The 19,375-nt window shown below is 38.0% G+C and overlaps 2 protein-coding genes across 2 annotated transcripts; one reads left to right on the top strand and one right to left on the bottom strand.

Annotated features, from left to right (window-relative positions):
* Positions 1-384: 384 nt before the first annotated feature.
* Positions 385-2,270, top strand: LOC132150064 (histone H3.3A). Its single transcript, XM_059559216.1, has 4 exons — positions 385-524; positions 1,384-1,524; positions 1,612-1,765; positions 1,888-2,270. Exons 2-4 carry the CDS (start codon positions 1,397-1,399, stop codon positions 2,014-2,016), a joined length of 411 nt encoding a protein of 136 aa, XP_059415199.1. The 5' UTR covers positions 385-524; positions 1,384-1,396; the 3' UTR covers positions 2,017-2,270.
* A 4,465-nt stretch (positions 2,271-6,735) lies between these two features.
* Positions 6,736-12,164, bottom strand: LOC132122418 (G-protein coupled estrogen receptor 1). Its single transcript, XM_059532702.1, has 2 exons — positions 12,013-12,164; positions 6,736-8,654 (listed from the first exon to the last, which is right to left on the bottom strand). The coding sequence occupies exon 2, from the start codon at positions 8,220-8,222 to the stop codon at positions 7,161-7,163; it is 1,062 nt and encodes a 353-aa protein (XP_059388685.1). The 5' UTR covers positions 8,223-8,654; positions 12,013-12,164; the 3' UTR covers positions 6,736-7,160.
* Between the last annotated feature and the right edge of the window lie 7,211 nt (positions 12,165-19,375).

The following is a 19,375-nucleotide window of genomic DNA, read 5'->3' as shown; positions in this document are numbered from 1 at the left end:
AATTAAATGTATCCAGAAAGCAAACAGACGTCGATTCAACGTTGATTTTATGTTAGTTTGCTGAAGTTATGTATAAAAAAAAAAAACACACACAAACACGTTCCTAAAGTGAGAATGAAGATCTAGCCTACTACATGTATATATTTCTCCACCACCCGTTTTATCATAACATAATCTTTTTTTTCTAAGTTATGTGGAAAAAAAACGTTAACAAATCGCTAAATGTGAGATTGAAGACTATGTCGGAATAAAGTACTCCAAATATATTACACCAGCAACCGTTTAATCTAACCAATTCTTAATCAAATCATCAATCATTAATCAACTAAATAAATCTTCTAAAATGTAAATAAAGCGAAAAAACGTAGAGGAGGCTGTGTTACGTTAAACCAACGAGAGACGGAAACGTAATCATATGGGCGTGTCTAAGCGACGATCACAGAAATATATAAATAGAAGCCCAACCGTCATATTTTCAAACACGAGATACTACGCGTGGAAGATTGTGACGCAGAGAGGTTTGAGTGAGTCAACTTTAAATCGTTTCGTAAATATTTAGGCATTGGAGAACAAAGATAGTAACGTAGTTCAACTAGAGCTAATTTAAAACAAGACAATTCGCCGTTTTCAGAGTTGATCGGATTTTCGCTTCCTCCTGCTTACTGATGAATCATTTACGTTATTGGCTGCTTTGTAGCTTGGATTAATGTTTCCAGTAGTTAATTTAAACATCGTGTGGCGTTTTAAGAAACGTCAAATGTATTTTTGTTAGTTTGTTTTTAGGCGGGCTGTGAAGCAGTATGTGGCATCAGATAATTCCCTGCTGGTTTGTCAGTGTACGGTTTTGCCCGCCATTTTGGACAATAGTCTGTTCATCTATTAATGTTACTTGAAGAGGTCGAGTTGCCGTTGTTGTGGGGAATTCAAATAACTTTCCCTTGTGCCTCGGCACATTTTCCCGCTGTTTCTAAATTACGCAACTACTATATTTCTGGTTGAAGGCGAGTCTCGCGGTGGGATGGTGTGTAATATGCAGTGTTTGAGTTTGACCGTCTTTGATGGACGTAGATGGGGCTGATGCTGGTCTCCCAGAGAAGCGTCTGTACAAATACACGTATGGGGTGCTTGTTTGGTTGTGCTCAAGGCCAATCACGCATGAACTTTAGCCATTTTATATCGCTTATTTAAAACGCGTCGTAGGCACTTTACATTGTACAGCTTTATAAATTTACAATTTTGAGTATTAGCGGCTTTGGAGCGGAAGTGGTAAAAGCAAAACCGCAAGACCCGGATGGCACCGCCATTTTAAGTCACCGTTTGAGTTTGCCCATTAAAACGGGAACAACTCCTTATTTAGGATTTATGCTTCATTTTTAATTCCAGAGACTGAGAAACAATGGCTCGTACCAAGCAGACCGCGCGTAAATCAACTGGAGGAAAGGCGCCAAGAAAACAGCTGGCGACTAAAGCCGCCAGGAAGAGCGCGCCCTCTACTGGAGGAGTCAAGAAGCCGCACAGATACAGGCGAGGCGGAGAGGCACCACAACACACACACGAGGAATAAAGTTGATGATAGCAGTTAAATCAATTATTTCTCTTTTCCCACTTCAGGCCTGGAACTGTTGCTCTGAGAGAGATTCGCCGTTATCAGAAGTCAACGGAGTTGCTCATCCGCAAGTTGCCGTTTCAGCGTCTGGTTCGGGAGATCGCACAGGACTTCAAAACTGACCTGAGGTTCCAGAGCGCAGCCATTGGTGCACTCCAGGTGTCTAACTATTATAAAATTTAAGTTTTTTTTTTTACTTGACTGTTTGCAGTGCGATCTACAACATGCTCAGTTTCTGGAAGCTTTTACAAATTCTTGTCTTTTTGTTTTTTTTCAAACAGGAAGCAAGTGAAGCCTACCTTGTCGGTCTGTTTGAGGACACTAACTTGTGCGCCATTCATGCCAAGAGAGTCACAATCATGCCTAAGGATATCCAGCTTGCGAGGCGAATCAGAGGAGAGAGGGCCTAATTTTTATCCTTTTTATTATTATTTTTTTTCCTCTTAACTTTTAATGAGAAACACTCGAAGTAAAAGCTATGGATTTGTACATTGGAGTCATTTTTGTAAAGCATTCCTTACAGACTCAGGTTTTTAAAGTGAGTGTGTCTAGATTAACCATCGTTGAGCTCATTGTAGGTCAGCTTTAGTTGCATGCTTTAAAGTATTTATCACTTCTTTTACACTGATCATTGGGTTGTAAATAAAATTACTCTACCTCAAAACGGTGTGCTGATTCAGTCTGTCACTTGAATATGCTTAGGGTTTCAATTGAAAGACCGACCTAATATATGAATGACTGTTGAGAAAAGTTGAGTCTGATTTGTAGACTTGGCTTCTCACCACAAGAGGGCAGAGTCGTGTCACTTTTGACGCGATTCACAGCGTTAACCACAAGCGCTCATCAAATTACATCTAGTAACAATTGTAGAGGTGTCATGTTACCATATTACAACTATTTATACTTAGAGAAGTACAACTCATTTGATGGCACTATCAAATTACATCTACACAATGGGATTAGAAGGAAGAAATGCGTTAACTGCTTGCCAACAAATTAAACCTGCAGCGCGGCAGTTTGCTACGTGTAGCATGCTAATCAAAACATTTTCAATGGAAGTATTTTAAATAGTTTTATTCGGAACTGATAGATTTAACAAGTTTATCACCACATTATTCTCCACTTAATTAAGCTGCATCGTTGAGTGATTATTAATATTGTTCCATATATTAGAAAATGCCGTCACTTTGCACCTGTGTGAACCTTTCTCACCATTAATCTCTGTTGTCAACTGTGAGGTATGTTTGCTTGTGTATCTTCATGGATGTACTCCTCTTGTGGTCATGGGTGAGTCCGAACAGTTGTTTGTTTGTTTATTCAATGGACCGTTTTCACAAGACTGATGACGCGTTTAACGGTCATCAGCTTCGAAAATCCTCAAAGGTTTCTTATATTTGCATTTTTTTTATGAATCTATGTACATTTATAACACTTGTCTTTGTTTCATATTACATTTGCATCGAATTACAAAAAAAAAAAGTTGATGCAAGGATGTTTCTAATGCAGTTTATGGGAGGGACCGTACGTTTGACATCGTTCTTTTTTCGGACTGCTGTTATCGGTCTTTTTTTTTTATTCTTTTTTTTTTAGATTGAAGGTCACGAAAACTTCGTGGAGTTTTTCTTATGCTATCTGAGCAAATGAGAATTCAAAAAACAATATTTGTGGTACTCTCCCAAGTTTACCCAACTTTGACGACTTCCGCTGCTAAGAAACCCGGGGACGTGGAAAGGGTCCATATCGAAATGTTTTGGTTTCGTCTATACCATGATATTTAGATGAATTCATTATAAGTGTTGTGCTAGCTTCACTCTTGGACTTGAACACTCCTGTGCAAAGCTCTGTTCGACCCTCTAGATGTTACCTAAGTTGCCTCTGTTCTTTCTTTATTTTTTCCCCTAGATATTATTTTAATATGCAAATGTAATTGTGGATCAGATCTTTTATTCAAAGTCATTCCCTAAGCATATGCATTAATTCTCACTACTTTAATTACCTTTGACAAAAGGCAGCCACCCTTTGGTGCTGGATGCTGCAAGTCTTGCTGTGTTTTGTAAGCTTTCAGTTTATCATTCTCCTCCGTGCCACAATATTTCCAAGGCATTTTTGTAAAATCTTTATTATTTGGACATATTCAGATCGAAAGACCTTCTGTTTTGCGCTCATATTTATTATGAAGTATATTTGAGGTTTGTATTGTTTAAGTGTGTGAATACAGAGATGAGGGATGTAACCACTGAAAAACCATAAGACAGCATGAGTTCTGATAAACAGATTCATTAAATCGCGTCAAAAGAGAAATCTCACCGACAAATATATGCACTAGGATGCAGTGACGTCAGACCCCTCGCCCCTGAGCCTCTGTCTCACTCTCTCTCCCTCACCTCTTGCTCTGTGTCTTTCTCAGTGTCGTCCTGTGTCTATTTATTTGTATTTATACAGATACAAAATTAACATGTCTTGTTGACTCTTTCCCAGGGGATTGACTGTGGGGGTCCAGATTTCAGCTCTGTTATCTGTCATTATCTCACTTGTCTGTATCTTTCTGTGATGCTCACATCCTAAGGCTGTTCTCGTCATGGATTCTCAAATCTCTGTCAGAGGCACACAACCTTACTCATGCCCTATAGGACTGTCTGAGACGCATGTTTCCCAAGTCACCCTTTTTTTTTTAAATCTCTTTATATATTTTATTGTTTATATATATATATATATATATATATATATATATATATATATATATATATATATAATGTATATATGTATATGTATATGTGTGTGTGAGTGTGTGTGTGTAAATTTGTTAATTTTCCTGGACAGGTCCTTACAAATTCATAAAAACGTTTTTTTAGACTATGCTTACATATTTTTCTTAGCCTGGGCCATAACAGCTGGAAAAACATTTCTTGGTTTTGCCAGGCTGTCTTATTTCTATTTATTGTTTTCTTGCAGACTTCGCCAGAACTGCATGTTCTGTTGCGCTGGTCTATATTAAATAAACTCTGTATCCGCACCCAGCACTCCATACAGACACATTCTTGTCATTATCAACAATAGTTGCATTACTTTAATGACACTTGCTTCAAAATACCTTTTATCAGCTGCATGTCAAAAAGCAACAAATGGGTTTTAGATTAAACAGCATATTCTCAACTGATCTCAGTGTTGTCATGAGTCTCACCCTGTGTTCCCAGAGCAGTGTTATTTTAGTATTGTATAAAATTAATTTCATTTTTTTTTAAGGTTAAAATTTGTCTAATATTTATATTAAATTGTATTTCTATTAACAAAAATGGTTTTAGTTTTAGTTAATAATAACAGCACTGCTCCAGAGTGAGTTTATGACTCAGGGCAAAGACAGCAGCTTGGCCATCCTCAGTCAGGACACACTACGAAGCGATTTTCTATATCTCTTTCTAAATTTCTAAAGGTTTTCTTTAAGGTCCATTAAGACTTTGACTTGTATTGTGACATTATTTTCATGACAGTTTTTTTTCACATAAATCCAGACTTTTTACATTTTAGTGTTTTATAATTTGCATTCATGGTACTCATTGCTGCAATACAGTAATTAAAAAATGTAAGAAATCCCAACAACAGCTTCTCTCCAAACTGGAGACTTTATCATGGCCAACAGGAACATATCCAATAAGCACTTTCATTGCATAGTATGGCTAAAATGTATCTGATTATAAAAGATGGCTACTTTTTCATAATATGATGGTCTCTAAAATGTGCCCTATATTAAAGCACAGTCTAGATTAGCTGTTTGTGCAGGCCAGTCAATTTCCTGTGCCATTTGTCATAGATAAGATAAACCATTATTTTATTATAGCCTACACTGTCTTGTTTTCCATCTAAGAAGGGAAGAAATCCATTATGCAACAATATCCCGTCACCTTTCTAGTGTAGCAGACAGCGTTTGTAAAACTAGTGGTCTTATTACAAAATAGACAACCGTTTTATACTTTACTGTTAAAATGGGGCTATTTCTTCATTCATTGCTTTTTTCAGGCTCAAATGCATAACATCATTCTTAACCCCAATCCTTACATAGAAAAAAAAGAAAGAAAAAAAAAATCCCAGGAGAACAACTTTGAGATTATTATTATTATTTATTTGAATTCCTCATTTTCTTTTTTATTTGTTTGTCTTTGTTCTGTTTTACTTGGGAAAAAGCCCTCAGACTGCCACTGTGTTTATGAATAATTTGAGTCAAATATTGTTTTAGCCTTGGGCATGAGAGGGCTCTCTCTCTAGGGGAGATTATCAACTTCCTGTTATCAAGAGGCTCTTGTTATCATGTCGTAACCATTTGTAATTTCTGTATATGAAAATAGCATACTTTCTAATGATACTTAAATCATCCTGACACATTTTGGACAGCTAAACAATAATTTCAAATCTCATTGTGTACCTATATTGAAACAGTCTCTAAACGAATTAGACATTTTTGGATTCCTTGGAGATCTTGTTTTAGCTGGTAGAGTGCACTCATGAGAAAGCGAGAGGAATGGGAATGCGACGAATAAAGAGTTCAGGAGTATTACGATCAAGTAAACAGCAGAGCTGGATGCCCTGCTTCTGAAGTCTTGAATAATGTGTTTGTGTCTTGCTATGCTGTCTGCACACCACCTGCCCACTGACTCCAGCTTCAAGGAAACAGGAGCCAACACCTGGGTTTAGTGTCGCTTACACTTGTCCAATTGAGCAGTAATCCACCAAATATGTTTGCAATCAACTATATGCACTCCAATGTTTCCCTAATGATGTTTTTGGTGCAATCTTAGAGAGATTGCACATTTACACTCTTGGACATTAGTACTGCTTACAGAATCCCTAAAATATGCTGGGAGTGAATCTTACACACTTGAAATTGTCGCAAGACCCTTGCAAATGCTGGTTAGTTATGTTTTGAAGCATGGCAGCTGGTATCAGCAGGTCATGTGCTGCTAGACCTAAGCAACTAGCTCCTGCTTAAACCAGCTCATGACCAACTAAGGACCAGCTCAAACCAGCTGCCATACTTCAAAAAATACCTAACCAGCATACTCCGTTTTTTTTTCAATGGAATTCTCATGTTTTTTGCATCCCCTCTCAGTGAAGATGTTTGCAATGAAAAATTGTACAAAATTTGCATTTATTCAGACTTGAAACAGAACAGATCAAGTTTCAGTAACATTAATATATAAACTGGAGAACATATAGCAATGAATCGGATTGATAATGGGTCGCAGGTGCTTCCATGACTTTATTTGTTCCCTTAAAATGGACTCAGAGACTATCGTTCTATAATAGTCTTCATTGAGACATGCTGTCCTATGATTTCAATTATCTGTAAAAGGCAGCCTAAGGCCAAGCTCTGCTTCCGTGTTTTATAATCCACTTCATCAGCATGTGATTCACCCTGTATAATCCTTGTTTCGCTCAGCCAACAAATAAGAATCTGGCAGTGTTCACGGCATCAAGCTAACCCAAAGATCTCTCTCTGTCAATTCATGATCAAGTTCTGGAAGCGAGACAACTTCAGGAACTGTAGGTTGCCACACCTGCGCTACACTTCGGACTCGCTCCTGACAGGGATGTGCAAATCCAGGGTGTGATTACAGAAGCGGTAGACCACGGACCAGCTGGCTTTCCGCTTGATGAAGAGCCGCAGCTTGTCTCTGAAAGTCTCCCCGAGGAAGCTGTAAATGATCGGATTTAGGCAGCTGTTGGAGAACGCAGCCAGGTTGATGATGTGTCTAGTCAAGGGGTAGTCGTGCCACAGTGTGGTGTCGCTGCGTTTCGACGGGTCAGCTGTGCCTTGGAGCAGTTGAATGCTAATGAAAACATTCTCGGGCAGCCAGCAAATAAAGAACACCAGCACCACCACCACAATCATGCGCAGAGCCTTCTGCCGGCGTGGCCACAGTCCTCTGTGCTTCTGGGCCCGCATGAGGATGCGGACGATCAGGGAGTAGCACAGGCCGATGATGGAGAAGGGCACCAGAAATCCGATCGTCACCTCAAGCCACTGGATCTCAAAAACGTTGGCAAAGCAGAAGTGCACCTCGCCGGTGTGTTGGGTCTGCACGATGGTGAAAGGAAGCAGAGTCGCCAGGATGGAGGCCATCCAGATGAGGCAGCAGCTGAGTTTGGCGTGCTGCATGGTTCGCAGTGGACTGCTGCTCATAGAGCTAGCCAGAGCAATGTATCGGTCAAAACTCATCCATGTTAGGAAGAAGATGCTGCTGTACATGTTCACCTGGAGGAAAAGCGACATGAAGGTACAGAGGACAGCGTAGTCATAGTACTTCTCATTGAGATTGAAGACTTCGATGAGCGAGTCTGCCACCAGAATAAGGTCCGCCACGGCCAGGTTGACGAAGTACAGATCAGGGATGGTCATCTTGACCCTGTGGTTGAGGTTGACCACCAAAATGAGGATGTTTCCAATGAAGCCAATGGGGAACAGGAATATGGTGTACAGGCAGGAGAGAAACAGGCCGATGATGTAAAACTCATAGGTGTCTATGCTTTCATTCACATCGGTTAGGTTGAAGTCATATGACGCATTGAACTGCTCAGTGCCATTTATGTAAATCTGAATTATAGTGGTTGTCTGCTCTTCCATACTGGCCAAGTCTCTTTTTCAGATGCTGTGAATGGTGCTACATACTTCATTTGTGTCAGTGCCCAGTTTGCCTTGTAGAGAGCATCCTTCGCTAAGGCTGCTTTCGCATTCTGACGGCAACCGGTTGTTTACAAGAGGACGCTCAAAGTTTGATAGATTCCACCCTGACAGTTTCGCCTCTGGAGATGCAGCCAGGGTTGAAGACCTCCATTTTCAGGGCAGTCTCTCAGCTGTGGAGGCTGCCTGGGCTTGTGTGATCCATGGCACCAACACCAAGAGTCTCTCCTTAGGGATTGAGCTTCCTTTTTTTCTTTTGCACACTTTGTTCTTCACACGCATTCAGTCCAGTACAGTCTGGTCTCCTCCAGTCCATGAGCATGATTTATTTTTGTAATTTTGTTTTGTCCACGAATGACACCACCACTGTAACACCTGAACAAGAGAGAGAAATATGAGGAAAATAATATCTGAAGAACAAATTTTATTTTGGCATCAGTTGTTTTATTGACATTATTATCTAAGTTGATATTTCACCTTAATTAATTTATTCACTCGGGGACCAAAAATGTGAACATGCATTTACACATTGATTCTACAAAATTAATAAAAACATTGAAATGCAAACTCAGAATATGATGCAAACCTTTTTCTGCCTCCTTTCTTTATGCAATTCAGAATGGGAGCACAGCTGAAAGGCTTGTTTGAGCTGTGCAAGCTAATTAACAGTCGTGAATTTGCATCTCCTTCAGCTTGAGGCGTATTCATGTCACTATTGGTGTGAAATTGCTTTTACATTTACCAAAATCATACAAACAAGCCCAGACCAGATTGAAAAAGTAACATAAACTGTTCACTCCTGGTGGAATGCTCTGCCCAGCTCAATTCGACCATCTAAGAAATGGCTAAAAACATATCTCTTCTGTCTTCATTTGACCCTCTAACACTAGCACTCTCTATTCTAATTCTATTTTATATTCTATCTATTTGTTTGGTGTGGGTGTGTACTGGGCTGTGTGAGGTTAACTGAGACTTATCATATCATTTGTTTTGAAATTGGTTTTGATTGCTTCTATTGTCCTCATTTGTAAGTCACTTTGGATTAAAGCATCTAAAAAGTAACTTGCCCCAACACTAATAATTATGTGTTTTTGTCCATGTAATGAAAGTCAGTTGGGTCTGAAACTGCAAACAGACCTAATGGACTTTCACTGAATGATGGACAAAAAAGCACTGACACATTTTTCAAAATAACAGAGAGCCATACAGGTTTGGAATTACATGAGGGTGAGTAAATGAAGTGAACTATCACTTTAATGCATTATGTTAAATATCTGCATTTGTACTTGATGGCTGCTCTCATAACAGTTTTTAATTGATTCACCCTAAGGACCGAGTGTCTACAAGCTTATTAAAATGCAAAGCAAATTCTTAAACAGATGCATTGAAGCACCCTGAGCAGTCAGACCCATGTGCTAAACTCACAACTATTAAACAGCAAAAAGACGCACTGTAGAACTGCTTCATAGGGATAGATACAATATTTGATTTTCCTCACAGGAGCATAGGCCAACTTTACATAACATTTATGTTCATAGCTGATTTTCACCGCACTAATGTATTTTGATTTTGGAGAGATAGATCGTTCAAAGTAGTGAACTGTAATGATTTTTCACTTACACAGAGTAAATGGGTGTCAAAAGAAAATAGAATCTCATTATATTAGTAATTTCAGATGAATATGCCACAGTATCATCATGAATAATGCTGTGTAATGAATTAAATCGAATGCCTCCGTGCTAATTTAAAGACCCATTATGCAACAATTACCATATATTTGGAAAGAATATGTAATATTTAGATATAAGATCTGTATTAATCCAAATTAATTTGTTAAACAAATGCAAGAATTATCTTAATGAGTATTAAAATGAAGTATGACTGACCTTAAATCAGGGCATATCTGACTTTTTACTTCCTACATAGATGAACTACGCCTTTCTCAAATATAATTTACCAGCGCCAAATTGAAATGTGCATAATTTTATTCACAATGAACACTACATCAATTTTGTAATGAGAAAGAAACACAGTGGTTTTAATGAGGTCTATGTGACCTGTTTGGACTCAAAATACTTTAACCTTTAAAAGAATCAGCCCGGATTAAATTCCCAATGAAACTGGTCGGCACAGAGAAGAAAAGTCTAAGAAAATGCAGCCAGCTTTCCAAAATTAGACCACTTATTTTCAGCGTTTTGCACATGGCTTAATAGGAGCATAAGGTTGTGATATTTGGACACTGTAAATGGCTTTGACAATCATGCACCATGCAATCAAATGCAATCTTCACTTTAAATTGACAGTTTGCAATATTTATCTCTTAATTAAAATGTTGGAAACATATCTATAAAAATGTCACTTTTACATTTCTGTTAATAGTTTGCTATATGAACATAATATTTGTTTGGCACATCAAAAGCCCATTAAATTAAACAACTATAAACTAACAGCATTATGTAAGGCTTCCTTTGTTTTAGAAATACTATAAACAGAACTGTGAGAGTCTGATCCTGTAGCTGCAATTCATTCTCAACTGCAGACCCATTCAGATTTCATCACTGCATAATAGATAAAGGAACATTTGTTATTGCCTAAAATTAAATCTCCTTCAAACGACCCAGTAGGACAATATAACTCTTTCCCAAAAGGGATTCTGCACATTTCCTCACAGATGCATGATGACATGAGCAATTTATCAGTATATTAGTGATAGAGTAGTCACAACAACAAAAGACAAGCACACACGCACCCAGATAATTGAAAGGCTCAATTGGAAGGCGAGAGAGAGAGAGAGACTGCACATTATGATGTGTCTCAACCAGGAGAATTAGTCTTGTTGGTTAAGATAGTTAACTGTCATATTCTCTTTGAATTCTGAGAGACCATTTCAGTAGCTCAAAAACGTACTTGGCATTCAAGTATCAGGTTGATATTTCATGACTTTTTATAACCAAATTTTATGATAAATTATTATGATTATATTTATATATATATATATATATGAATGAACCAAAAACTTACTGACTGAAAAACTTTGGGGACTGATAGAACCCAGATATAAAATAAATGCAATGAATTTTCACATGATACGCTATATGGCAGTTAAGCACACAACAATATTTTAGAATTATTTATGTGGTTTATGAATTATTTTTGTTTATGCATTATTGTCATATTTTCATTTTTCATTTTACTTCATTTATAGTAACTCTGTCATGTGCTTTTCTCATTCGACTTGTTTTTAATATTCATATTTAGCTTTATTTTATTTCAGCTTTTAGTTTATATTTCTCACATAATAAGCACATTTGACTTTTTTTTTTATTCTAATAGTTTTAGTTAACAATAACAACCCTGACAATAACAATAATCAATGCACAACCCTTATAGCAGTACATTCCTAAAATTATTCTGAGGGAAACAACAACAAGTGTATTATATTGTAAAACAGTACATGTTCTGTATGACTACTTTGACTAGGGTTAAAAGGTTAATTTCTAAATCACTATTTTAAGTTTTTCACACAGAGCATTGGGCACTCAGGTACCTGAACATAAAAAAAAAAAAAAATTAAGTACATATCGACACAAAATATTCTAGCTGTTGTGGTCTTTCCAAATGGGTTTGTCCCACAAACTAACTTAACCTCCAACTAAACTATTATGCAACTCATTCACTTTTCTCAAAAGTATTATTTATGAATACAATCCATGAATAGAAAATAATCACTCACTTTATTCACAAAGGCTTGTGATGCAGTCAGTGTAGTTGCCACAAATTTGTAATTCCTTTCCCAGGACAAGATCCACTGTCTGTGCCACCTACTGTTACAAGACAACTGGCTGCTGTCAGGGAGAAGGTCCAGACCAGAATATCACTACAGCTTCCTTTCTTTGTGGCCACTAGTTCACTAGCCACCCCTCTACCTCCTCCTCCTCCTCTCTCTATCTCTCTCTCTCTTCTTTGCTCCACGCATGTGGACAGCATCAATAGCTGGAGACCCACCAATGACAGTTACTTAGCACAGGACATATGGCTGCTGTTGCGACTCATTTCACCTCTGTTTCAGCTGCGGAGACATCCATGACACTAGTGCTCATTAGTCTAATTGCAGTTCAAAGAATGACGAAGATTTCACAAAGGCAGGTTGTTTGAAATGCTCCAGACCTGGGATGAGACATCCCTAATGCTCTGATGCTCTGATGACGAATAATCGAGTGTATTTAATACACCTGGTCATGTTTGAGCTATTAAAGATGATGTAAAGTGCTCGTATATGAGTGAGAGACAAAGAAATGGCACTAACTTTATGGACTGTTCATATGATTGTCCTGCTAAATAAACAAATGCTCCTGTTGTAAAAGTCCTGTTTTTTTAACATAGACGGTGTAATCTGTACTGTATAGTGCCAAATCTTAAAGAGATGGTTTCACAGCTGTGTCATTTCTGTTAAAACATCAATGAGATTGTATGTGAGAAGTTAATCATTTGAGTACAGTGTTAGATGGTGAATCGATACGACCCTTTGTTTGGAGAACGAGGGGCAGTAAAGCTTTTGTCGGTCATGAGATTACTGAGTCACCAACTATTATGCTTGTAATTCGATTTTCTGAACAGGGATGGATTATGTTCACCTTATCAACCTCTCCATGTCAAGATGGGTTTACAGAAAGCTCGAGGGCTCTTTTATGTGCCGTCAACTACGTCTTCAAAGAGGTTTGTGTAGGACATCCTGAAGTCAGTGGTGAGAATCCCTATCAGGCTGTCTGCAATGAATCCCCTGTGTCCCAAAGAAAGAACATTTCAGACTAGAACATCAACAAATATAGAACTATAGAAACTTATAAAAGCATTGTGAGGTGCCCAAATAAGATAATGCTCAATGTCACATTTGTAGTTTTAGAGAAAGCCTCTGGGGAACTGGACTCTTGGGTCTGGTCCATAATCCACTTCTGGTCTGAACAATAAGTAAAGGATAAAATAACTTAGCCAGCACTATATTTGAGTAGTACAGATAAACATTTCTAACTAAAAATATTTTTTGCAACGCTGTCGTGCAGTGGAGAAACAAATGTGATCACCTTGCATTATGTTAGACTGCATTATCTTTGTGAAAGTAATAATTTATGCTTGAGGGAACATGTTGTGTAATGTTGTAATCCTTTTAAGCGCTGCATGCCACCCGCAGACTCAGAGCTTCCTGAGAAAACCAGTGACAAAAACCTGTTGCTTAAAGCCAGCATGAGGGCAAAGCTGCGAAGTTAAACCACAACTGGCTTCTGGGCCACAACTGTATTTCTAAACAAAAGTACACTGGGTTTAAACAGAAATGTTTATAATGCTAACTAACGTTTAACTGGCACATCATAATTAATAGTATATAGAAATTGTTGTGATCAAAATAACTGCTTGAAGTGCAGTTATATCTGCACACTGAACTTTTTTTCTCTCTCCATAATTTAGCTGTTTCATGAATGACTTTGTTTCAATATTATTTGTATTACAGTTTAAATTATCTTAAAAAAAAATAAGATGTAACCATAGTCCATGGAAATGTGACATATATGCCCCTAAGGCATGTTTTCACATAAGGTCAGCTAAGGTCATGTTTTCACAAAAAAAATAAAAAAAATGTGTACACGTGAATTGTGTGTTGTTTGTTAATTTATTCGTTTAGTAAACACCTTTGGTAATGATTTAAATGATTCAGCAACAAGAGAACAGATATTTACAGATATTTGATGAGTTTCAAATTTGCTACTTTTTATGTTGCTAATTTTAGGCCAAATAAAATGTTAACAGATTTAATAGTCCTCATAGAAGGGATTCAGTCCTGAGCGATCCAAATTTTTGTAATGTGTGCGCTTTTATTTACAGTCCCACAGTCTCCACCTGCTCCCAAGTACCATTTTCCCAGAGGTGTTGCTCTTAAATGTTGTTTGTCTCCCTCTATTAAACTCTCTATAAATGCAATTTTCACAGGGACTCATAGAACAATCTGGTGGGAACTGATTAATTATGATGCCGGGAACAACTGATGAGTTACAGACAGCATGAAACTGCTTTTCTCACTTTACATGCCTGACCGTGTCCCTCTGCAGGGAGGTAATTACATTTGTTGGGTGGCAACATGTGGTGGAGGCTTGGTGCTCTACAACCTGTGTGTATTAGTCATAAATGAGAACTGAGTGGCACGATCTTCGCTCACACAGTTACATGTTAATGGCGTGCCGTGATGTTCTACGAACTGTGCTCTTTCTAAAAACACTGTCCTACTGTGAGCTCTGAAGATCCATAAAATGAGCTGATACACTCCATGAGACAGAGCACTAAATAAATGAATCTTGTCATTTTGTTCTCTTGTTCTGAGTCACTGAACAATAGTTCTGTAGGCTCACAATTGACTTAAAGGTTATGTTTGATCTAACACAATGCACTTTGATAATTGAAAGTACCCATATTATTGCATATCTATTCATAATGGTTGTTTTCTCACAGACTGACAATCAAGGGGAGCACTGCATAATTCTTGCACCGAACTGATCTTTCTTAATTAATAGTTTTCAACAGCAAGCCTCAAAATGAGCTGTTTTGAACAGCAAAAAAAAAAATAGCTGGAAGTGGATGACACCAAAGGCCTGGCTGCGTCCACTCTTACGGAAAGCAAGGGATATGGCTTTTTTTGACAACAATAAGCTAAAATGGCATGATTAGCAAATGTGGTTTTTTTTAATCTCATGTTTGCTTTTGTTAACATTATCAGGTTAGTGTAGGTAGCCTACATTATTCTCAAATGCGTTGAAGCATTAAACTTTTAACCCACTCGCCGGATATTTCATTGCCAAACTGCAGCAACACCAATGTTATTTCAAATACCAATGTTATTTCATGTTCGTTAGTGTCAGACTAAAGTAAACATGCTTTTAGCGCCACTCAATGGATATTTCATCTAGAAAACATTGCGAAACAACTTTATTTTGCAAGCATGTTTTTTTTTTTAAATTACCTGGGTTGACTGAAACAGATGGGTGCTAGATAGATTTGTGGATAAGTATGCAGACGGGCAGACAGACAGAATATAAACAGACTAAATAAGACAATTCTGTAATGATTTTCCTTCCTTCAGAACATCTTAAAAAACACAATGTTCTTGGCAGGTATAGGCTAAATTAAAACACATGAGTGGGACTGGCACTATACATTTTGTTGTTGTTGTTTTTCCTGACGATTTATGTTCATTTTCTAATTCACTACATAATAGGTAGTAATTGTCTCTTAACACTAAAAGATAACCATTTATCCTGTTAAACAAATACATTATATCCAACATTTGCAATGAGACACAAATATACCTCAGCATACGATTCTCAACCATGGTGAGGATTAACAAATTTTAAAGATGCCATATGATGCGATTTCAATTGTTCCTTTCTCTTTGGAGTGTTACAAGCTCTTGGTGCATGAAGAAGATCTGTAAAGTTGCAAAAACTAAAGTCTCAAATCCAAAGAGATATTCTTTATCAAAGTCAAGACTCTGCCACGCCCTCCTAAAACAGCTCATTCAAACACGTCCCCACATGACCATGTCACTATGTGGAAAATTTGCGTAATGCCGCTAAAATGTTCACGCAAAGAAAGAAGGCGTGGTTTCAGGAACCACCAAGTAACCAGTGCGGAACCAGTGGTTTCGCTGGTGGAGTTAATGTTTGTGAAGTGTTGACTGTTCTATATGCCGTGGGAGTTCACTGCCATTGTTATTGTCGCAGTCTACATCCCCCCGTGTGCTAACGAGCTGTACAACGCCATCACCGAACAACAAACAATAAACACAGACAGTTTTTCCATATTAGCTGGTGACTTCAACCACGCAAACTTAAAGACAGTTTTGCCAAAGTTCTACCAACATGTGAACTTTGCAACAAGGGGAAAAACACACTGGACTTTGTTTATACAACAACAACATCAAAAAACGCGCACAAGGCTGTAACCTGCCCCCACCTCGGGTACTCTGATCACATCTCTGTTATGCTAATTCCAGCATACAGACCACTTCTGAAACTTCACAAACCGGTTCAAAAACTCATCACAGTCTGGCCAGATGATGCTACCTCAAAAATAATGGCGTCAGTCAGAGCAAGAAGTACCAGTCAGGTAAGAAAATCTAAAGGTTTCCTTGTGTTAAGTCAAAGTCTTTAATTTTTCTTTGAGTTTCTGTTTTGGGGTGCTTTTGTTTTGCATTCTAGTATTGTGTAGTCGGTTTATTACGCCGTTAATAGATGATTTTGAGCGGTTGGGAGATGTGAAAGCGCATGACTCTCTGTAACGTATTGACTTTAGTATATATATATACTAGGGCTGAAACAATTAGTCGACATTATCGACAACGTCGACAATTAAACAAATTGTCGGCAAATGTTTTTGAGTAGTGGTTTGATCTCGTATCTACCTAATGTGAGACCTTGCAACAATGCGCTCTGACCAGTGTGTCGCTGTAGCGCAATACTGTATTACAGTTCTCCTGATTCAGTTCAAAAGAAGAAGACAGCAAAAGAAGAAGACGTGCATATATGTACATATAATATAGGAAACTGGCCAATTTTATATATGTCACATATATTAAAAACCTATATCAAAACCTATATTAAAACATATATGTTTATATAGGTTCTTTCCATGTGGCACTAACAACCTGTCCCTCAATGTGAAGTAGACAAAGGATGTTGTGATGGAAACTCCATTGACCACCCCCACTGATCATCAGCAGCTCGAATGTGGAGAGAGTAAGCAGCACTGAGTTCTTGGGGGTGCACATCACAGAGTATCTCACTTGGACCACCAATGTCACTCTCCAAGAAGTGCAAGTATCCCTCCACCGATCCTCACCACATTCTACAGAGTAACTATAGAGAGCGTGGTGCTGACCTGAATCATTGTCTGGTATGGGAACTGTAGTGCAGCAGACCACAAGACCCTCCAGCGGACAGTGAACACAGCTGCAAAGATCATTGGTGTCCCTCTCCCCTCCTTCCTGGACATTGTCCCACACGATGCTCCAGCAAAGAACAGTAATCGTGCAGGACAAAAAAACAGCATCTTGAAGGACCCCACCCATCCCTCCCAGTCTCTTCCAGCTCCTACCATCAGGGAGACGGTACCAGAGCATCATAGCCCACTTTTTCCCCCAGGCTGTGAGAGCCCTGAACTCAAATCACCCCAGCCTCCTCTGAAACCCCACACAAACCCCCTACCTCCTAAAACATGAACCATCTCACCTCCTCCAACGTCCAAACACCCCCCCAACCTTTCCACATCACAGAAAAACTGTCTGAAACAGTCTATTTTTTTGTGCAATTCAAATAATTTGTGTGCAATTCTCCTCTATGCACGCTAAACACTTTTCATACACACTGCTGTATGTACATAATCCCACAAAAGACTCAGTAATGTATGTTTACATGCTCATGCACTAAAGATCATCTTGCATTGTTCCCCCAGCCAGCTGCATGACTGACAATGTTTCTCTTTCCACATGTACAGTATTATTTGAAGCATTCCTATAGTCTATACATTTTTAATTTTAGGACTATGTATAGATAAACATTTATATATAGTATATTCAGAATCTGTCAGTAGGTTAATTGTGTATAGTATTATGTGAAGCATTTGTATAGTCTGTATTATTTTTTTTAGCTTATATATAGGTAAACATTTATATATAGTATATTTATAGTCAAAATCTGTCAGTTGGTTAGCTGTATATAGGTTTATACTGTTTTATTAAATTGTTGTGTATCTGTATTTATGTAGCACCGTGGTCCTGTGTGGCACAACATATCGTTCCATGTATGTCCACACATGTAGCGGAATGACAATAAAGCTCAACTTGAACTTGGGTAACCACGGTTAGTGTTGAAGCAGCCATGTCAGGGAGATGTTGTGTGTATCTAGGCAAAAGCACTTCATTTGGCCTTCCGAAAGTAGATGCATTTAGGAATATTTAAGATTATTACAACAGAACAGCAACCCATTTTATTGACGACCGTTTCGTGAACCTAGGAGAGGAGGTCATTCTGAACTTGCTACGACAATCTGACGCTTCTGAATCAGCTTCTGTATGAAGGCTATGTTTTGATATTAGTTTTATTATTTGCTATTGAATGTTCAAATGCGAGTTTCGCGCACACGCGCGTGTGTGTGTGTGTGAGAGAGAGAAAGAGAGACAGGGTCACACAGTGAAGTCAGCTGGCTTGTGTACGGCAAACACTTAATAGTTTCATCACTTTGTCCATCACACCACTCTGTTGCCCTTTTGGGCTTGAACTGATGGTAAAACTAAGGACATTATTAACTGTCTTTACATTTATTTTCAAAGATGAAGCTCGCGATTATGGAAAGGGGCATTACATTTCCGTCAAGTGTTTGCGGTGTTCAGCCAATCACAAATCACTGGATCAGTTGGCCAATCAGAGCAGACTGCACTTGTCGGAAGGAGGGACTTTGTAGAAAACAACGAATTTGAGAGAAGCGGGGCATAGAGGACCTACAATGATGTACACTATTTGAAAAATTATGTGTTTTGAACATTAAAGCATGTGAACATATTCTGTTACACCAAATACACAAAATAATGATCTTTAAAAAAAAAAGCATTATATGACCCCTTCAAATCAATGTTTAAGTTTTTTTCAAGTTTGTAGGTGTCCAGGCATAGAAACCGAATAATTAAATGTAAAATAGCACTGGATAGTCTTCAATGTAAAAATGAAATATACAAACAAACCAAAATGTATTCAGACACCTTCAACATTTCTCATATTATTACAGTTTATTTGCTATTGCTTCTATAATGGTTATAAAATATAACAAGAATTTAGAGTTAAACTCTGTCAGAACAAATTCGTCTTGATAATGTCATAACTTTGATAGAAATGTATTTAATGGATTACAATCAACCAAAACTACAGACAACTGTTATTATGACAATATTTACACAACTATCAATATTTTGTTGACCAATTACCAAATAATGCTTCATTTTGTTCAGACTGTGGTGTGAAAAGGTTGCATTAGCAATTCAGAAAAAAAAAAAACATAAG

This window comes from Carassius carassius, chromosome 1, assembly GCF_963082965.1.
Source record: "Carassius carassius chromosome 1, fCarCar2.1, whole genome shotgun sequence".
NCBI classification, from domain to species: Eukaryota; Metazoa; Chordata; class Actinopteri; order Cypriniformes; family Cyprinidae; genus Carassius; species Carassius carassius.
Note: the sequence above shows the minus strand (reverse complement) of the source record. Positions and strands in the feature narration are given on the sequence as shown.

Excerpts from the sequence above, each read along its gene's own strand:
- LOC132150064 (XM_059559216.1), top strand. The coding sequence starts at position 1,397 with ATGGCTCGTACCAAGCAGACCGCGCGTAAATCAACTGGAGGAAAGGCG. Across the intron at positions 1,525-1,611 it reads AAGAAGCCGCACAGATACAG|GCCTGGAACTGTTGCTCTGA; the intron begins GCGAGGCGGAGA and ends TTCCCACTTCAG. Across the intron at positions 1,766-1,887 it reads CAGCCATTGGTGCACTCCAG|GAAGCAAGTGAAGCCTACCT; the intron begins GTGTCTAACTAT and ends TTTTTCAAACAG.
- LOC132122418 (XM_059532702.1), bottom strand. The coding sequence starts at position 8,222 with ATGGAAGAGCAGACAACCACTATAATTCAGATTTACATAAATGGCACT.